Raw genomic sequence first — 18244 nt, 5'->3', positions numbered from 1 at the left:
CTGACTCTCACAGCAACCTGGACTTTACCTCTTCCCACACTGTTACTTGTAAAAATACCATCCCCTTCCTCTCAATTCCTCCATCTCTGCTGCAACTGCTCTCAGGACTCAGGGTTCAATTGTTCAAAGAAAGTGGCTTCCCTTCCTCCACCATCAATGCTGTCCTCAACCGCATCTCTTCCATTTCACACACATCTGCCCTCACCCCACCAGCCTCCACGTCCAGCACATAGCTCTCCGTAACTTCTGCCATCTCCAATGGGATCCCACCACCATGCACATCTTTCCCTCCCCCTAAGTCTGCTTTCCACAGGGATTGGTCCCTACACGACTACCTTGTCTATTTGTCCCTCCCCACTAATCTCCCTCCTGGCACTTATCCTCGCAAGCAGAACAAGTGCTACACCTGCCCCTACACCTCTTCCTTCACTTCCATTCAGGGCCCTAAACAATCCTTCCAGGTAAGGTGACACTTCACTTGTGAGTCTGTTGGAGGCATCACCAACATACAGGAGGCCTCACTGGGAGCACAGGATATCGGTGAGACCCGACGTAGATTGGGAGATCACTTCATTGAGCACTCACTCTCCATCTGCCAGAAAAAGCAGGATCTCCCAGTGGCCACCATTTTAATTCCCATTCCGATATGTCAGTCCATGGCCTCCTCTACTGTCATGATGAGGTCACATTCAGGTTGGAGGAACAACACCTTGTATTCTGTCTGGGTAGCCTCCAACCTGATGGCATGAACATCAATTTCTCAAACTTCTGATAATGGCCCCCCTCCTCACCATTCCCCATTCCCATTTCCCCCTCTGACTTCACCTCCTTGCCTGCCCATCATCTCCCTCTGGTGCTCCCTCCTTCCCTTTTTTCTATGGCCTTCTGTTCTCTCCTATCAGATTCCCCCATCTCCAGCCCTTCATCTCCTTTACCAATCGACTTCCCAGCTCTTTACTTCACCCCTCCCTCCCTCCCTCCCAGTTTCACCTATCACCTACTCCCTTTCATTCCTTTCTCTCCTCCCTCCACTTTCTTACTCTGACTTCTTATCTTTTTTCTCCAGTTCCGATGAAGGGTCTCAGCCCGAAACATTGACCGTTTACTCTTTCCCGTAGATCCTGCCTGGCCTGCAGAGTTCCTCCAGCATTCTGTGTGTGTTACCTGCCTACCCTATTGGAGTGAAAGAGCACCAGCCCAGGGCAATGTATGCCAATACGGTGTTGTCCAACTGGTGCACTCAATTTAGGCAAGAACTGAGGGGATCTCCCTCAACTCAACATCTCACAACCACATCAGGCTGAAGGAACCACTCATCTCAAATGCAACTCCAGCTGACTTTCCTGGGGTGTTCAACTGGAACTAACCACAATTCACTAGGAGGCATGGTAGCACAGTTGGTCTCTCAGGACCAGAGACCTGGGTTCAATCCTGACTCGTGGCGCTGTCTTAGTGGAGTTTCCGGTTCTCCCCATGACTGCGGGGTTACTGTTTCCTCCCACAGTCCAAGAATGGTCGATTAGATTTAGTGGCCCCTGCTGGGTAGGTGAATGGTAGAACTGTAAAGGTGGGGGGAATTGATGAGAATGTGAAGAGAGTAAAATGAGTTCAAGTAGGATTGGTATAGTGGGTTCTTAGCTGTCAGCTGGCTGAAGGATTTGTTTCCACACTCTCTCTATGATTTATTAACACCAGTTTAAAAAGCAGTTTGATTCTCCCATTACCTGCTTCTGTCTCTGGGCTCTCCACCTCTTCTACTCGCTCCACAGGATACCGCAGGTGAGTCACCAGCCCCATATTCTCTTGCTTATAATATTCAATCAAGTCGGGCATCTTTTCAAAATTCTTCGACTTGATCCCTGCTGAGGACTGTGAACAGATATACAGTATTTACCAGAACGGTCAGCAGCTTCAGTCCTCACACCTGTATTATTCCCCAACAACCTCCACCCACCACCCCACCCCCACCTTGCCCGTCATCCCCAGAACCTTCAGGGTCGCTCACTGAGCAACTCAAGGCTGTTGGTGTGGTTTTGCATAGTACTTTTATCGAACCACAAGGGCTCGGTCCAGCTCACACTCGTTCCTTTTTCAAGCTAGGCTAGTTGCAAAGTGTGTGAGAAGGAATTGTAGGCAGGCAATCACATAATAAACTATAATCTTGCATATCAGCCTTCATGCCGAAATTCATACATGGGATCAAAGCTTCACGCATCATAAGCACTTATTCAGGCACAGTCAATCAATCCTAGCAGCAATTCAAGAAAATGGTTCACTACCACTCTCTCCAAAGCAAATAGGGATGGGGAATGACAAGAGAGTCTGCAGACACTGGAAATCCACAGCAACACACACAAAATGCAGCAGGAATTCAGCAGGTAAGACGGCATCTACGGAAATGAATAAACTGTTGATGTTTTGGGCCAAAACCCTTCATCAGAGCATAACTATTTTCCACGGTGAGTTAACGGTGGGTGCAGACAATGATGCGATTTGAGTGTTGGCCCTTTGAGCATGCAATTTTAGGAGAAATGGTTGCAAAGTCTACTTGTTCTCTGAATAAAAAGGAACTTCCACTTCTCTGCCAGTGAGGCTGAGAATTTTACTGCAAATAAATCTTACGTGTTCACTGCTACTGATGTCATTGAGAATTCTGTCAGAAAAAGCTTCTTGTGCTGGAAAGAACTAAACGGATAAAGGGAGTTAACTTGGTAACCACAAAGTGCCCCAGAATACGCACAAAATTGCTCTGCTTCAAGTTAATTTGACTTTTAATAGAACAGCACCATTTTAGTTGCAAGCTGTTGCAAACACACTTTTAGCTCAGCAGAATTCCATAAGTACCTGTTACATATCCCGTCTGATCGTCTGTACCAAATTAGCTTCATTTCTGACATATACATTAAACTACAGAGCGAAATATGTTGTTGTGTCAACAACCAACATAGTCTGAGGATTTTGCTGGGGGCAGCCCCCAAGAGTAGCCATGCTAATGGTACCAACTCAGCATGCCCACAACTCACTAACCCTAGCCAGACATCATTGGACTGTGGGAGGAAACCAGAGCACCCGGAGGAAACCCACGCAATCACAGGGAGAACGTACAAACTCCTCTCAGACAGCCTTGGGAATTGAACCCAGATTGGTAATCCTCTGGTGCTGTAAAGTGACACTACCCTTCCGTGTCACCATTTAAGATACAGGAACTGAACAGGGGGTGTGAAAAATTACAGGCGGCCCGTGCGTGTGCGTTTGCAAAAGTATGGAGGAAGGTGAAAGGGCTGAGCTGAGTTTCATTCCCAGCCACCACATGTCAGAGGACTCTCCGATCTACGGGCTGCTCACAGGGTCGCACACGGAGACAAACACCAGGTGCTGCTGTCAGATCATCAATTCGGTTAAAGACTCTCTTTGGTTGGCCCAAAACCTGTTGGTCTGACAGCACATTGAGACGTCCATGGAAGAATGCTGCCGACTGACACATCCAGGCTGCAGGATTACACGCTGAGGGACACACTGAAGTTTGGTGCAGTCACCAGTGGGGAAGGACCACAATATAGGGTTCTTTTCCTGTTGAAGGGAGCAGCTGGGTGGGGAGAGGAAGTGTCTTACACTGGACAGCAATTTTTTTTTGCAGCTGTTGCTTTTTCAGAAATATTTTGTGGTGATGATAAACTACTTGAAGTTGAACATAAATGTAATTTCATAATACTTGTACCACATAGGAATTTGGAGAAACACGAAATTAACTTTTATTGAATAGGTTCAAAGTATGTAACTTTGCAATAGTTCCACTAAGCTAAAACTGTTTGGCTGATGATTTTTGTTTGTACTTAGTGTCTGAGACTTCTCATTTAAGTGTCTAACAATAATCAGCCAAGATTTATAGATTCCAGTTGCCCTGACACCGTTTCTCCATGACCGCAATGTCCTGGTGAAATTCTTCACCATGCTCCTCACTGACAGTGTCAAGACTTGCAGGGAAGACATCTAAATGGGAATGCAGAAAATGAATCTTCAGTGACATGTTGCACTCCATGGTTTTTGTATGCTTGAAGCATATTGTCAACCAGCTGCATGTAGTTTGGTGCTCTGTAGTTGCCTAGAAAATTTTCAACAACATCCTTGAATGCCTTCCATGTGATTTTTCCCAGTCCCACTAAAAATTGTTCGAGTTTCCTGTCATTGATGACCTGTTTGATTTGTGGACCAGCAAAAATGCCTTACTTAATCCTGGCTTCAGTTATACTGGGAAACATCTGTCTCAAATATGAAAATCCTTCACGGAAATGTCCGTGCCTGGTGACAGCAGATTCCATTCTTGCAGTCTTCAATCCAACTCAGGTTTTGCCTTTGACCAGGTCATTCAACTCAGATTGAGTTGTCAGGCTCACTGGACATAAAGGTTTCAACATGACAATGAATTTCCATTCTTAGCTCATGCGTCATGGCATCTTCGTCAGCCTCCTTTCGGCTCCTTGTCTCTGGTAGCTTTGGTACTGGAAGACTATCACTGTGTGGCGCAGGTCTCATGGCTGAAGGGAGACTGGGACATTCAATGGATTTCTTGTTATTAAGCAGAGAAACCAGATACACTGGCCAGACAGAAGTAGCAGTCTGTCACATGATCCTTCTCCTCTTGCCATACCATCAGGGCAGTGAATGGCTTTGAATTCAGAGTATCCCTGAGCCAGGCTCTAAGATCGACAGCTCATGTTGTGCGGCGAATGTGAGGAGCCCAGACTTCGACTCGGAACCAATTTTACACCCAACGTAGAGCTCATAGGCCTTCTTAATAAAAGGAGTCATGCTCTGTCTTTGAGATTTAAGCGTATACTCACTACAAATGTCACGGCTGTTATAACATTGGTAAGACATTTTGCAATCATAAATACTCCCAAAAATACAATTACTTTATTATAATGAGTACACACAATATGCTATGGGCGTACAGCATACGCATCAACATGATCACAAACCGATATACCTGTAAACATAATGTGTAGAATGGAGCCTGCACAATGCTTTTATAGTCTTTCGAAAATCCGTCCTGCCTAATCAGTCCTGGACAAGATAGAAAACCTTTCACCTTACGTTGTGGACAACATTTTAAATGACCTGAATTATGAATTGAAATCACTAATATTGTTGTTGGTGTTCCTTTCCACACCTTGTGATGCATCAGGCAGCAACCTTGCCATTTTGTTGTTTTTTTTTTAAAAACAAGGCTGACCAGGAGCTCGATGCTCAACCCAGCACAGTTGGAAAGCATGCAAAGCGCCGTCCAGGTTTGAACCCGGGTCCACTCACCTCGAGGTCCAGTGCAGATGACACTACACCAACCAGCCGACATAACAAACATCGGTGATTACAAAATAATGGTGCGTGATAAGGAAATTTCATGGTGATTTTCATGATCACCAACTCAAAATCCATAAATGCACTTTGAAGTATTCAGAAAGCAAAATCTTTTTGTCCACTCCACTGTAATTATATTTAATATAAAAACCCAGAGTGCCACATAAATGGCAGCAGTGCTAGAACAGAATGGAAATGAGTGGATGGTTTATTCTTATAAATAATATTTCACTGTGAACAAAGTCCATTTTGTTAAGTAATGTTACCATCCATTTATCTTTCTCTCTGGTCTAGATGAATTTCAGCCTTAAGGCTGCTTTTGCTTATGGAGTTTATTGCAGTGTCTTTTCTTTTGGACTTAGTTTTGATTAATTCTATACCATGGTTTCAAAACAGCTTAATGCTAGTCAATACAAGCACATCCTTAAATGACCCCTTTGGTTTTTCAAACACGAGAAAATCTGCAGATGCTGGAAATCCGAGCAACACAAACAAAATGCTGGAGGAACTCAGGAGGCCAGGTGGCATCTGTGGAAAAGAGTAAGACCTATCCTGATGAAGGGTCTCGACTCAAAGTGTGGACTGTTTTACTCTTTTCCATAGGTGCTACCTGGCCTGCTGAGTTCTTCCAGTGTTTTGTGTGTTGCTTTGGTTTTTCAATGGGTTTTTCTATCGTGATCTAGTGATCTGTGTTAATGATGCAAACATGCCAGAATAAGTGGGATCTCCCAGTGGCCACCCATTTTAATTCCACTTTCCATTCCCATTCCAGTATGTCCATCCACGGCCTCCTCCACTGTCGTGATGAGGCCGCATTTAGGTTGGAAGAGGAAGAGCATTTGGGTAGCCTCCAACCTGATGGTATGAACATCAATTTCTCGAACTTCTGGTAATGCCCCTCTTCCTTCACCATTTCCCATCCCCTTTTCCCCTCTCACTTTACCTGCTTACCCACCCATCGCCTTCCTCTGGTGCTCCCCACTTTTTCTTTCTTCCATAGCCTTCTGTCTTTTTCACCAATCCACCTCCCAGCTCTTTACTTTATCCCTCCTCCTCCTGGTTTCACCTATCACCTTGTGCTTCTCTCACCTCTCCACCCACCTTTTAAGTCAACTCCTCAGCTTTTCCCTCCAGTCCCGTCGAAGGGTTTTGGCCGAAATGTCAACTGTATTTTTTCCCCGCCATAGATGCTGCCTGGCCTGCTGAGCTCCTCCAGCATTTTGTGTGAGTTGTTATAATTATTGGCCTTTTTAAAACTTACAATCATCCAAATACATATTTAGCATGTGGAAGTAACTGCAGTTTGTAGCCTCTTTCATGCTGTTTATAGAGCAATGTACCATTGGTCAGCAGATTGGCAGATTGCTTATCTTCCATTCAGCATCGTGCCAAATTCCCTCAAGTAGAGTCTCCTTACTCCAGGTCCTAGCAGATGAATTTTTCCGTGAGTTGAAGTTAACTTCTTATACAAGAGTACAGGGAACTTCAATGCTCTCAGTCTGTCATGGGTCACTGAATTGAATTCAATTCAATTGACTTTATTACTTACATCCTTCACATACATGAGGAGTAAAAATCTTTATGTTACATCTCCATCTAAATGCACAATTTATAATAACTTGTAATTAATAGTATGTACAACAGGACAGCCAATATAACATAGAAATAAAATTGTATCAGCCTGAATTAATCAGTCTGATGGCCTGGTGGAAGAAGCTGTCCCGGAGCCTGTTGGTCCTGGCTATTATGCTGTGGTACAGTTTCCTGGATGGTAGCAGCTGAGGCAGTTTGTGGTTGGGGTGACTCAAGTCCCCAATGATCCTTCGGGCCCTTTTTACACACCTGCCTTTGTAAATGTCCTGAATAGTGAGAAGTTCCCATCTACAGATTCACTGGGCTGTCCGCACCACTCCCTGCAGAGTCCTGTGATTGAGAGAGGTACAGTTCCCATACCAGGCAGTGATGCAGCCAGTCAGGATGCTCTCAGTTGTGCCCCTGTAGAAAGTCTTTAGGATCTGGGGACCCATAACAAACTTCTTAAGCCGGCTGAGGTGAAACAGGTGCTGTTGTGCTTCAGGAACGTCATTTTGATAACAAGGAGCAATGGGTCATCGTGAGGTGAGGTGCTGCAGCCAAGACAATCTCCTCCACTCAGCTGCTGCTGCTGCCTGCCTTTACAAGACACCTTTCACTATTTTTAACCGAGGGCTGCCTGATGTGTGATGCAACTGTTATGACTGAAATGTCAGCACGCAGCACAAGCTGCGAGACAATGATGAGCACTGTGGCAAGGCCATTGTATTTGATTGACTGGGACTGTCACGAAGCGAAGAGGAAGGTGTGGTGTGCTGAGTAATACCACAGGTCTTCGGTGCAGCTGGTGGAAAATTTCTTTGCAGATTGCATCTCAGAGTTGTACGGTGAGAGACCTGTACCTACGTGTAAAAAGTTGCAACGTTGAACAGATTTGTACCCTGTGATCTGGAGCAAAGCTGGGCGGGGGTGTGGGGTGAAGTCAAGGTTTTGAGGTGGTGTGTTCTTTGCCCCATTTACAAAGGGCTTCTATCTGCTCCGGGTTTGGCAGTTTCTCAGTTGCAAACTGAAGATTGCTCCTCTGCTTTATGTGATGATGGACCAGACATTCCCAGGAGTTTGTGGGATGTTGAATTTCATCAAGAGAGAGCACTGAACAGGTTCTCAATCTTTTCCTCTGTCCAGCTGGTCATATCTTCTCAAAACAGAGCTCAGAGTAAAGGGTTCATCTTAGGAGTGTGGCACTGGGCATGGGAAAGACATGGCCTGGTAAACATGGCGAATGGAGTAACTCAGTCCTGTCCTCAGTCCTCAGTCCTGGGGAGGCTGGTTTGCATATCGTACTACAGAGAGAAGTGTCGTGTGAAGCTAGGCAGCTGCACTTAATTGGAGGGAACCATACTAGTTGCAGCACTTGGAATTGATTTTTCCAGTGCCTCTGTCTGTAGCTCAGTTCTCAGAAGTCTATAGGATGGCCGGGTTTACTACTGCCTTGAAGACTGTGAATTCTATATCTGATCTAGATCATTGCATTGGAGGCCATAGAGGTATCACTTCATAATACAGATACAGACCTGGTGGGTACACGTCTGTTTAACATTTTTTTTCTCAGCTGTCCATCGATTTTCGATGTTGACTGAGGCCTGGGCAATTGGTATGGAAGACCGGCAGTTGCCATGCTGCGAATCTCCCCTCTCCACACCCACCAATGTTGTTCAAGGGAAGGGCACTAGGACCAATACAGCTTGGTACCGGTGCTGTCGGAGAGCAATGTGTGGTTAAGTGCCTTGCTCAAGGCCACAACACGCTGCCTCAGCTGAGGCTCAAACTAGCGACCTTCAGATCACTAGACCGACGCCTTAACCACTTGGCCACGTGCCACATGTTTAACAATGGAGTATGTTACCACTGGGTACAGATCTCTCACTGTACAACTCTGAAATGCAATCTTGCTGAGTACTTGTCTTTCACTGTGTAACCCAGTTTCTTGTTACAGTGTGTAAGATCTGCCATTTTGTAACTCTGGAAGATTGAGCTCTGGGTATCCCCTTGCTACTCAGCTAACTGCAACTTTTTTTTTTTTATGAGTTTCTACATTACAACAGAAAAAAAAACACCAACGAAAAGGAGGCTTATACAGTGCAAAACCAATGTGTCTGGTGTACAATTCATAACAGTAAAGAAAAAACACCCAGAATAAAATCATATAAAGTTAGTATCCTCCCCACCCTCCCACTACACAACTCCAAGCCAACCATTACGATATAAAGAAGTTAATCAGAGCTTCTGTCACCACAGAGCTGTTAATATAAAGTGTATTGCCTACCACCTAAACTATAATATATCTCACATCATTAAAAAAAATGTGAAAGTTAACCAAAAAAGCTGGAAGTAAGGGATTAAAGTACTGAAAGAAAGAAGAGGATAAACCTTTAAACTAAAGAATTATGAAAATACTCAGGAAAAGGTCCCCACACCTTGTGGAACTTTATATCCGAATTAAGAAGTGAATAATGAATCTTTTCAAGGTCTAAGCCGGACATAATGTCTCTAAGTCATTGAGCATGAGTGGGTGGGGCAACATCTCTCCACCTGAGAAGAACTAAATGTCTAGCCAAAAGAGAGGCAAAAGGGAATGTTCGACATTTAGTCGGACTCAAAACACGTGTCAACTTCACCCAAAATGCCAAAAAGAGCAATCAAAGGGTTAGGTCCTACATGGCAATTAAGGATATAGGGTACAGTTAAAAAGGCATCTCTCCAAAATTTCTCCAAACCAGGACAAGCCCAATACATATGAATAAGAGAAGCCTCGCCCACTTTACACTTGTCACAAAAGGGACTAATATCAGGATAGAACCACAATAATTTAGTTTTAGACATATGAGCCCTTTGTACAACCTTGAACCACAAAAGGCAGTGGTGAGCACGTAGAGGTTGAGTTAACTGACTTAAGAATTGAATCCCAAACCTCATCGGACAGAGAAGTATTTAAATCATGCTCCCAAGCAGTTCTAATTTTACCAAAGGGGGCATGCCTCAAGGTTGCTAACTTATCACGAATAGTAGATATTAAACTTTTACCCAATGGGTTTATACAAAGAAACAAGTCCACAACATTCTTTTTCAGGCATCTCAGGAAAGCTGTGAGGTGGGAGGAGAAGATGGCGGCACGACGCAGCTCGCAGCAGCCACTCCGGTGATGTCTGTTAGGGTGCCGTGCATAATCCTGATTTGATGGAGACAGATGTGAGAGCACAGAGGATCATCTGGTGTAACTTCTGAAATGCCTGCTTCGCTGCTGCTGCTACTGTGTGGTCCAGAATCTCCGGAGGGGAAGGCCCCGAGTCCTCGGCTTTGCTTGTTGCTTGGCAGCCGGGGCAGGGTCGAAGCGCTCGGCAAAGGATGGTGCTTGGAGAGGCTGTGTCGGAGGGGCTGATCGGAGGCTTGAAGTTTTTGGACAGACTCAGAGTCCGCTGCGGTCGGGTGCTTCCAATGGTGCTGCATCGGCAAGTTTGCGGCGCTTGGAGGTTCATGGCGGGGAGAGTTCCTCCATTCTGCCACCTGCGTGAGATGATGAGGCTATCAGGACTTCGAGACTTTTTTTTTACCGTGCCCATGGTCTGCTCTTTATCAAATTATGGTATTGCTTTGCACTGTTGTAACTATATGCTATAATTATGTGGTTTTGTCAGTTTTAGTCTTGGTTTGTCCTGTGTTTTCTTGTGATATCATTCTGGAGGAACATTGTATCATATTTTAAAGCATGCATTTCTAAATGACAATAAACGAGGACTGAGTGTCCTCATAATCTAATTAAAGGGTTAATAAAATGTCTAATTTGAAGATATCTAAAGAAATGAATATTAGGTTGGTTAAACTTTGCAGACAGTTGTTCAAAAGTTGCAAAACAATTGTCTATGAAAAGATCTTCAAAACGCCTGATGCCCTTTCTGTACCAATCATGAAATGTTAAGTCTTGCATAGAAGGTTGGAAAAGATGATTATGAAAGATGGGACTAAAGAGAGAGAAACCATGAAGACCATAATGTTTTCTCAACTGAGCCAATATTCTCAGAGTATGTCTAATGAGAGGATTAACAATTAGTTTAGGCAAATGACAAGGAAGTTCGGATCCAAGAAGTGTGGAAATGGAGAAATCCCTATGAGAGTTCAACTCCATTGCCCCCATTTTGGGCAATGTATATTGGCTGCCCAGTAATAAAAAGGAAAATTGGGCAAGGCCATACCACCTTCCCTTTTAGGTTTTTGAAGGTGAACTTTATTAAGTCTGGAACATCTGCCCTTCCATAGATAGGATGAAATAATAGAATCTAACAAATCAAAGAAAGCTTTAGAAATAAAAATTGGTAATGATTGGAATAAGTATAAAAATTTAGGAGAGATATACATTTTAATAACATTAATTTGACCCACCAGAGAAATGGACAGGGGTGACCAGTGTGCCAAACTCTGTTTTGTATGATTTAAAAGATTAGTAAAATTTTCTCAAAAAAGATGCTTAAAGTTCCTTGTCACAGTAATACTGAGGTAAGTGAATTGATTATGTACTACTTTAAAAGGGAGGTTATGAAATTCTAAGATTTGTGCTTCTCTGTTAATTGGGAAAAGTTCGCTCTTGTGTAAATTAAGTTTGTATCCGGAAAGCTGGCTAAAGTTATTAAGAGGTGAAAACATTGGGGGTAAGGAGGTAGTCGGATTTGATATAAAAAGTGAAAGATCATCAGCATAAAGAGAAACTTTATGCTCAACACCCTCCCCCCCCCCAAATCCCCATCAATTCAGCACAGCTACAAAATGCAATTGCCAATGGCTCTATGGCCAGATCAAAAAGTAAGGGATTTAAAGGACAGCCTTGCCAGGTACCACGTTTAAGGTTAAAAGATTGGGATTGCTGAGAGTTGGTCAAAACAGAAGCAATGGGGCATGAATATAGCAATTTAATTCATGTAATAAAACTTCGTCCAAAGTCAAATTTTTCTAAGACCTCAAAAAGATAATTCCACTCCACACAATCAAACGCTTTCTCCACATCAAGAGAGATGACACATTCAGGAGTCCTAGTTGAAGGTGAATACAAGATATTAAATAAGCACCGTATATTAAAAAAGGGAGGTGATTTTTAATAAAACCAGTTTGATCTTCAGAAATAATTGAGGGTACAATGTTCTCCAATCTACGTAGCAAAACTTTAGCCAAAATTTTAACATTGACATTAAACAAAGAAATCGGCTTATATGAGGAACACTCTGTTGGGTCTTTGCCTTTTTTGGCTAAAAGAATGATACTTGCCTCATTAAATGATGCTGGCAATTGACCATGTTTAAACGAATCAGATAAAATCTAAGGTTAATTGAGGCAAAAGCAGTGAGGAAAATGATTTATAGAATTCTGCAGAGAACCCATCAGGTCCAGGAGATTTACCAGACTGCAGTGCAGAAATGGCTAAAGATATTTTCTCTAATGATAATAGCTCATTGAGTTTTGCTTTGAGATCAAGAGAAAGCGAAGGAATATTTAAACTATTTAAGAAATGCTCGACAGAAATGCTATCATTTAAAGATTCAGAGGAATAGAGTCGAGAATAATAATTCTTGAATGTTTCATTGATTTCAGAATGATTCAAGGTAATGTTCCCATTTCCCATTCGAATTTTAGTAATTTGTTGTTTAGCTTTAGAACGTCTTAGTTGATTGACTAAAAATTTACTGGATTTATCACCATGAATATAAAACTGGCTCTTACTTTCAAGAAGTTGGCATTCAATTGGGTGAGTGGAAATGAGCTCAAACTTAGTTTGAAGTACCACTTGCTTCTTGTACAGTTCCTGATTTTTGGTCTGGGCATATAGTTGGTCTTTTGCTTTAATTGGATTAACCAGACCTAATCTCTCTGTATGGGTCTTTCTTTTCAAATTCACAATATATGAAATTATTTGACCCCTTAGATATGCTTTCATGGCATCCCAGACAACCTGAGTTGAGGTTTCAGATGACATGTTAGTATCTAAAAATAAAGTTATCTGGTCCTTCATAAATTTTACAACATCATTATCCGACAACAGGGTCGGATTAAAACGCCAGTGTTTATTCATTTGGGGGAGACCAGGAAGAAATATAGACAGGGTAACTGGGGCATGATCTGAAATCAATATACTCTGATAATCACAAGAACGAACAGATGGAATCAGCAGGTTATCGATTAAAAAATGATCAATTCTAGTAAAAGTATGCTAACTGCAATTTCAAAGAACTTTATTTTAATGGGTTATAAGGTTCTTTGAATTACCATTCCTGCCCTTGCTTGTATCTCAGCATTTACCACAGTTTGAAACAGGCATGTGACCTTGGGGGATTCCCAGATAGGGCTGATGCAGTTATTTAGAATGGTCACATGGTGTGGAAATTTATTCTGCTTCCTGATTTAAGTGGGTGGGAAATGCCTGTGTCATGAAAGTTAGCATGCTTTCAAAGAAATATGGATTTTTAATTTTTTCCCTAAGTGTCCTGGAGTTCTGCCTTCTAGATTTAGAGCTATACATCACAAAACCAGGCTGTTCAGTCCAGCTGGTTCCCACCAACCAATAATCCCATCTAATGTATCCAATTTTCTGGCAATTGGCCCACTTCCATGAAACCTCTCCTACCCATGCACCTGTCTACATGTTTTTTTTTTAAAGTGTTCTTAAAGCATCTGCCTTAAGCACTTTTTCTGGCAGCTCACTTCTTATATGGGTGAAAAAGTTGCCCCTTGGGTTCCTATTAAATCTTGCCCTCTACTGATTGTTCAACCCTAGGAGAGAGACCTCTGATGTAACTACACACTTTGAGGTCTGCATTACACACTCAATAGGAACAGATAGTGTAGTACATTTTCAGCCTCCTCTTACACTTACAACACTGAACACAATTATAAGGGACCACTCAGCCTAACAGAGCAACATGGCCACCCATTATAACTTGGCTCTATTAGGCACCTCCTACAAGCCCCAGCCATCACAAGTCCCAGATTCAAACCTCAGCCACACGAAGCCTCAATCAGAAGCCCCACCCACAACAATCTTCAACCAAAATCCCCAGGGCACAATTCTCAATCAACCAGCAAGGCCCATCAAAAGTCCCACCACAAAAAGCCCTGGCCACAAGTCCCTGATAGCTGGAACATAACACAACAAGTCCATTGGGTAGACAGTAAAACTTCCCACTAGAATCCATGATGAAAATTAGATTAGATTAGATTATGAGGACACACAGTCTCCTTTTATTCTCATTTAGTAATGCATGCAGTAAGAAATGATACAATATTCCTCCGGTGTGATATCACAAAACACAGGACAAACCAAGACTGAAAAACCTAACAAAACCATATAACTATAACATATAATTACGACAGTGCAACAATACCGTAACTTGACGAAGAACAGTCCATGGCACAGTAAAAGAGTTCAAAGTCTCTCAAAAGTCCCACATCTCACGCAGACAGGAAGAGGAAGAAAACTCTCCCAGCCGTGCCCGACCACAGTCCGACTCTGAGTCATCCCAAAACATCGAGCCTTCGATCAGCCCTCCGACACCGAGTACCGAGCACCATCTCTATCCAAACGATTCAACCTCAGTCTCAGTCGCCGGCAGCAGGCAAAGCCAGGGATTTTGAGGTCTTCCCTCTGGAAGATTCTCGATCGCCCAGTAACAGCGGCAGTGAACCAGCGTTTCAGAAATTTCTCCAGATGTTCCTCTGTGCTTTCACATCTGTCTCCATCAAATCAGAATTGTCCACGGCCCCTATTTAACGGATATGATATCAAATACACAGTGCAACTTGAAAAATACAGCAAAGCATATTCGAACAGGCACTGTAAACTTGAGAACCACCTCTTACAACCAGAACTGGAACAAGGGAACCACTAAATGAAATCGGTGGTGTTGGTACAGACAGGTGCGTTTGTCTCCCAGCAACGGGCGGGTTCAAATAAACAGTTAACTGAACTTCTCAACAACCAGAGGAGAGAGTTGAAGGCAAGACACACAGAACACTGGAGGAACTCAGCAGGTCAGGCAGCATCCATGGAAGTGAGTAAACAGTCGACGTTTCGGGCCGAGACCCTTCTTCAGGGCGGAGAAGGAAGGGGGAAGATGCCAGAATAGAGAGATGAGGAGAGGGGAAGGAGGCTAGCTGGAAGGTGATAGCTGAAGCCAGGTGGGTGGGAAAGGTCAGGGACTGGAGAAGAAAGAATCTGATAGGAGAGGAGAAAGGGAAAGAGGAGGGGACCCAAGGGGAAGCAATAGGCAGGTGACAAGAAGCGAAAGGTGAGAGTGAGGAATAGAAGAGGAAGAAGAAGAAGAAGAAACCAGAAGGAGAAATCACTATCATACCATTGGGTTGGAGGCTACCCAGATGGAATACAAGCTGTTGCTCCCCCCCCCGCCACCCTGAGGGTAGCCTCATCTTGGCAAAGGAGTTGGCCATGGATCGACATGTCAGAGAGGAAATGGTTTTGCTCTGGTAGCAACAATGATTAATATTTCCTATTGATTTTTGAACTGTGGTCAGATAAAGAACATTCATTTTCTTCAGTTTAAAATAAATATCTTCCGTTAGCCTCAGAAACAGAAAAGTCCCTACTATACAATAAATGCACTCTGGGAATAGACAGCAGAGCCTGGATATTAACTGCTTACATGTTGTAGGGAAGAGAGGCCAGGAGAGGTAGAGAGACTTGAGGTTTCCCACCCTTGGTCAGAGCAGGAAAGGGTTAAAGTCTCAATGTTGGTGTCATGCATCAAACATAAAACATGATCCTTAATCAGTTTAACCAGATGTTTCCGCAGTCAAAAGGGCTCTTTTTAAAGAAAAGGCTAATGAAATTAAAACTGTACTTTCTAACTGCAGGTCCATCTACTGCTTGGGCATCTCACAGAATGAGAAGTAGTTTACTGGTTATAAAATGGCCCCAAGGGCCAGAAACAAGACAAATCTCTACTGGAGAGAGAGAGAGATAGCTCTCTCTCTCTCTCTCTCTCAGCAAAATTGCTGGATGCGTTCTCTTTCAGACACACGGCTTGGCTGCTCTCACAGCTGGTGAAGAAATTTGCACCTGTAGTGTATTCAATGTTTGAGAAATAGTGTCAGTATATTCATTCACTGAAGTAAAATGAAGTACACTAGTTATCCTGCGCTCCCAAGCTTTTCCTTCAATTAGTTTCTGGAGTTACAAAGCATAACAGCATCAACTAGACATGGCACTGTGGTAAACCATATATATGTTGTAACTGGGTTAACTGTCTGGACACGCCCCTCTGCTGACTGCCCCTGTGGCTTCTCCCACAGAGTCCTGTATAAAGGTGATTTCGCCTTGCCCCTCCCCCTCAGTCCAGAGGCAGACACTCACCATGGAGGTCGTATTATACAGCGAATAAAAGCCTTTCAGTATTTTACCCAATTTCAGTCTTTTGGAGTTATTGAAGGTGCTTCAGGCACATAATACATTCACCCAATGCAAAGCTGCAGGCAACAAAGAACAGGGTGCTTCTCTCAGCGTGCAGGCCATTTTTTCTCCAAGGAAGAGAACATAGTGTTCTGAAGACACACACACACACACACACACACACAATGTGGTAAACTATGTATATATATTGTAACTCGGTTGCCTGTCTGGACACACCCCTCTGCTGACTGCCCCTGTGGCTTCTCCCACAGAGTCCTGTATAAAGGTGATTTCGCCTTGCCCCTCCCCCTCAGTCCAGAGGCAGACACTCACCATGGAGGTCGTATTATACAGCGAATAAAAGCCTTTCAGTATTTTACCCAATTTCAGTCTTTTGGAGTTATTGAAGGTGCTTCAGGCACATAATACATTCACCCAATGCAAAGCTGCAGGCAACAAAGAACAGGGTGCTTCTCTCAGCGTGCAGGCCATTTTTTCTCCAAGGAAGAGAACATAGTGTTCTGAAGACACACACACACACACACACACACACACACACACACACACACACACACACACAATGTGGTAAACTATGTATATATATTGTAACTCGGTTGCCTGTCTGGACACACCCCTCTGCTGACTGCCCCTGTGGCTCCTCCCACAGAATCCTGTATAAAGGTGTTCGCCTTGCCCCTCCCCCTCAGTCCGGGGGCAGACACTCACTGTGGAGGTCGTATTGTACAGCGATTAAAAGCCTTTCAGTATTTTACCAAACCTCAGTCTTTTGGAGTAATTGAAGGTGCTTCACACACACACACAAAATGCTGGAGGAACTCAGCAGGCCATGGAGCATCAATGGAGGGGAATAAACAGTCAACGTTTTGGGCCTAGACCCTTCATCAGGACTTCAGACTCAGAACATCAGGTATCTAGGCAAGAAGCTGAAACAGGTCAAAGGTCAAATCTGCTATGGTTATACTAAATTGTGGAGAAGGTTCAAGATGATGGGCTTCTCTCATTTTATGTCTTTATCGGTTTGGAATCATCTTGGAAAACAAAAGTTGCCGTGCAGTGAAAGTATGCTTTATCCAGCACAGAGTAAAACTGCATCAATTTCCCAGCCTCTCATTGAGAAGAGTTCCAGTAACAGTGGAAATTTTCTTCAGATGTGAAATTCCCCCAGTGACTTCAGCAGTAGGGCAATGTCCAAAGTCCATCTCTATAATTTTTAACTTCAGTAATCAGACAGACGTCAGGTCATAGTCATCAGTCCTGCTTTCCCTGAAACCTTGCTATTTAAGGGGCCAACACTCCAGCAGTGAGATATGCAAGCTTAAATACAGCCTCATTCACTAGCCAGCACTGCTTTGCCCATGCAGATCAGGGTCACAAGCACTCACAACTCTTGCAACTTGGGTTCACTTTCGGCTGCCACTGCTAATTTTGCCACATCTCACAGCTTGCTGCCAACTGCTGTAATAAAGTATCCAAGCCATCTCCATAATGTATGAAAAGATTTCAACTACCCTTTTGCTGTTATTCTTAGGAGTGGGCAAACTGGGGTTTGGCTGCATTATAGCTTCCCCAAAATGCAGTCAGATGGACAATGCACTAGTGTTCTTAGAGGAACCTTCATGGTAATCTCTTACAGGAATTGCTAGCTGAAGTTCTTGATAGCTCCCTTACACCAAAAACATGCCTCCTGCTGGTACTGTTCTTCAAAAACCTGATCCGCTGGGAATAGTGTCCCACCAACCCCATCTCTCTCCAAATTACAGAAGCAGCCTCACTTTAAGCTGCAAGACTGCCCAGCAGCTGAAAAGATGCTGCATGTAATGTGTATATGATTCCCTTTGTGGACTGGCAAATCTAGCTGAGAGATCTCACAATGGACATAATATAAAG

The 18244-nt window shown here is 43.5% G+C and overlaps 1 protein-coding gene across 4 annotated transcripts in view; it reads right to left on the bottom strand.

The window, feature by feature from the left end:
- inpp5d (inositol polyphosphate-5-phosphatase D) overlaps window positions 1-18244 on the bottom strand; it is a 149706-nt gene that overhangs the window by 96758 nt on the left and 34704 nt on the right. For 3 of the 4 annotated variants that reach the window (XM_072255668.1, XM_072255669.1, XM_072255670.1), the window contains one exon: window positions 1725-1869. In XM_072255668.1, coding sequence (XP_072111769.1) covers window positions 1725-1869 — 145 coding nt within the window. Of the gene's footprint in view, window positions 1-1724; window positions 1870-9975; window positions 10389-18244 lie in introns of those variants that run through there. The other variant, XM_072255671.1, reaches the window with a different exon arrangement.

This window comes from Mobula birostris, chromosome 4 (assembly GCF_030028105.1).
Source record: "Mobula birostris isolate sMobBir1 chromosome 4, sMobBir1.hap1, whole genome shotgun sequence".
In the NCBI taxonomy this organism is placed as follows: Eukaryota; Metazoa; Chordata; class Chondrichthyes; order Myliobatiformes; family Myliobatidae; genus Mobula; species Mobula birostris.
The sequence above is the reverse complement of the archived record's forward strand: the minus strand, read 5'-3'. Positions and strand labels throughout refer to the sequence as shown.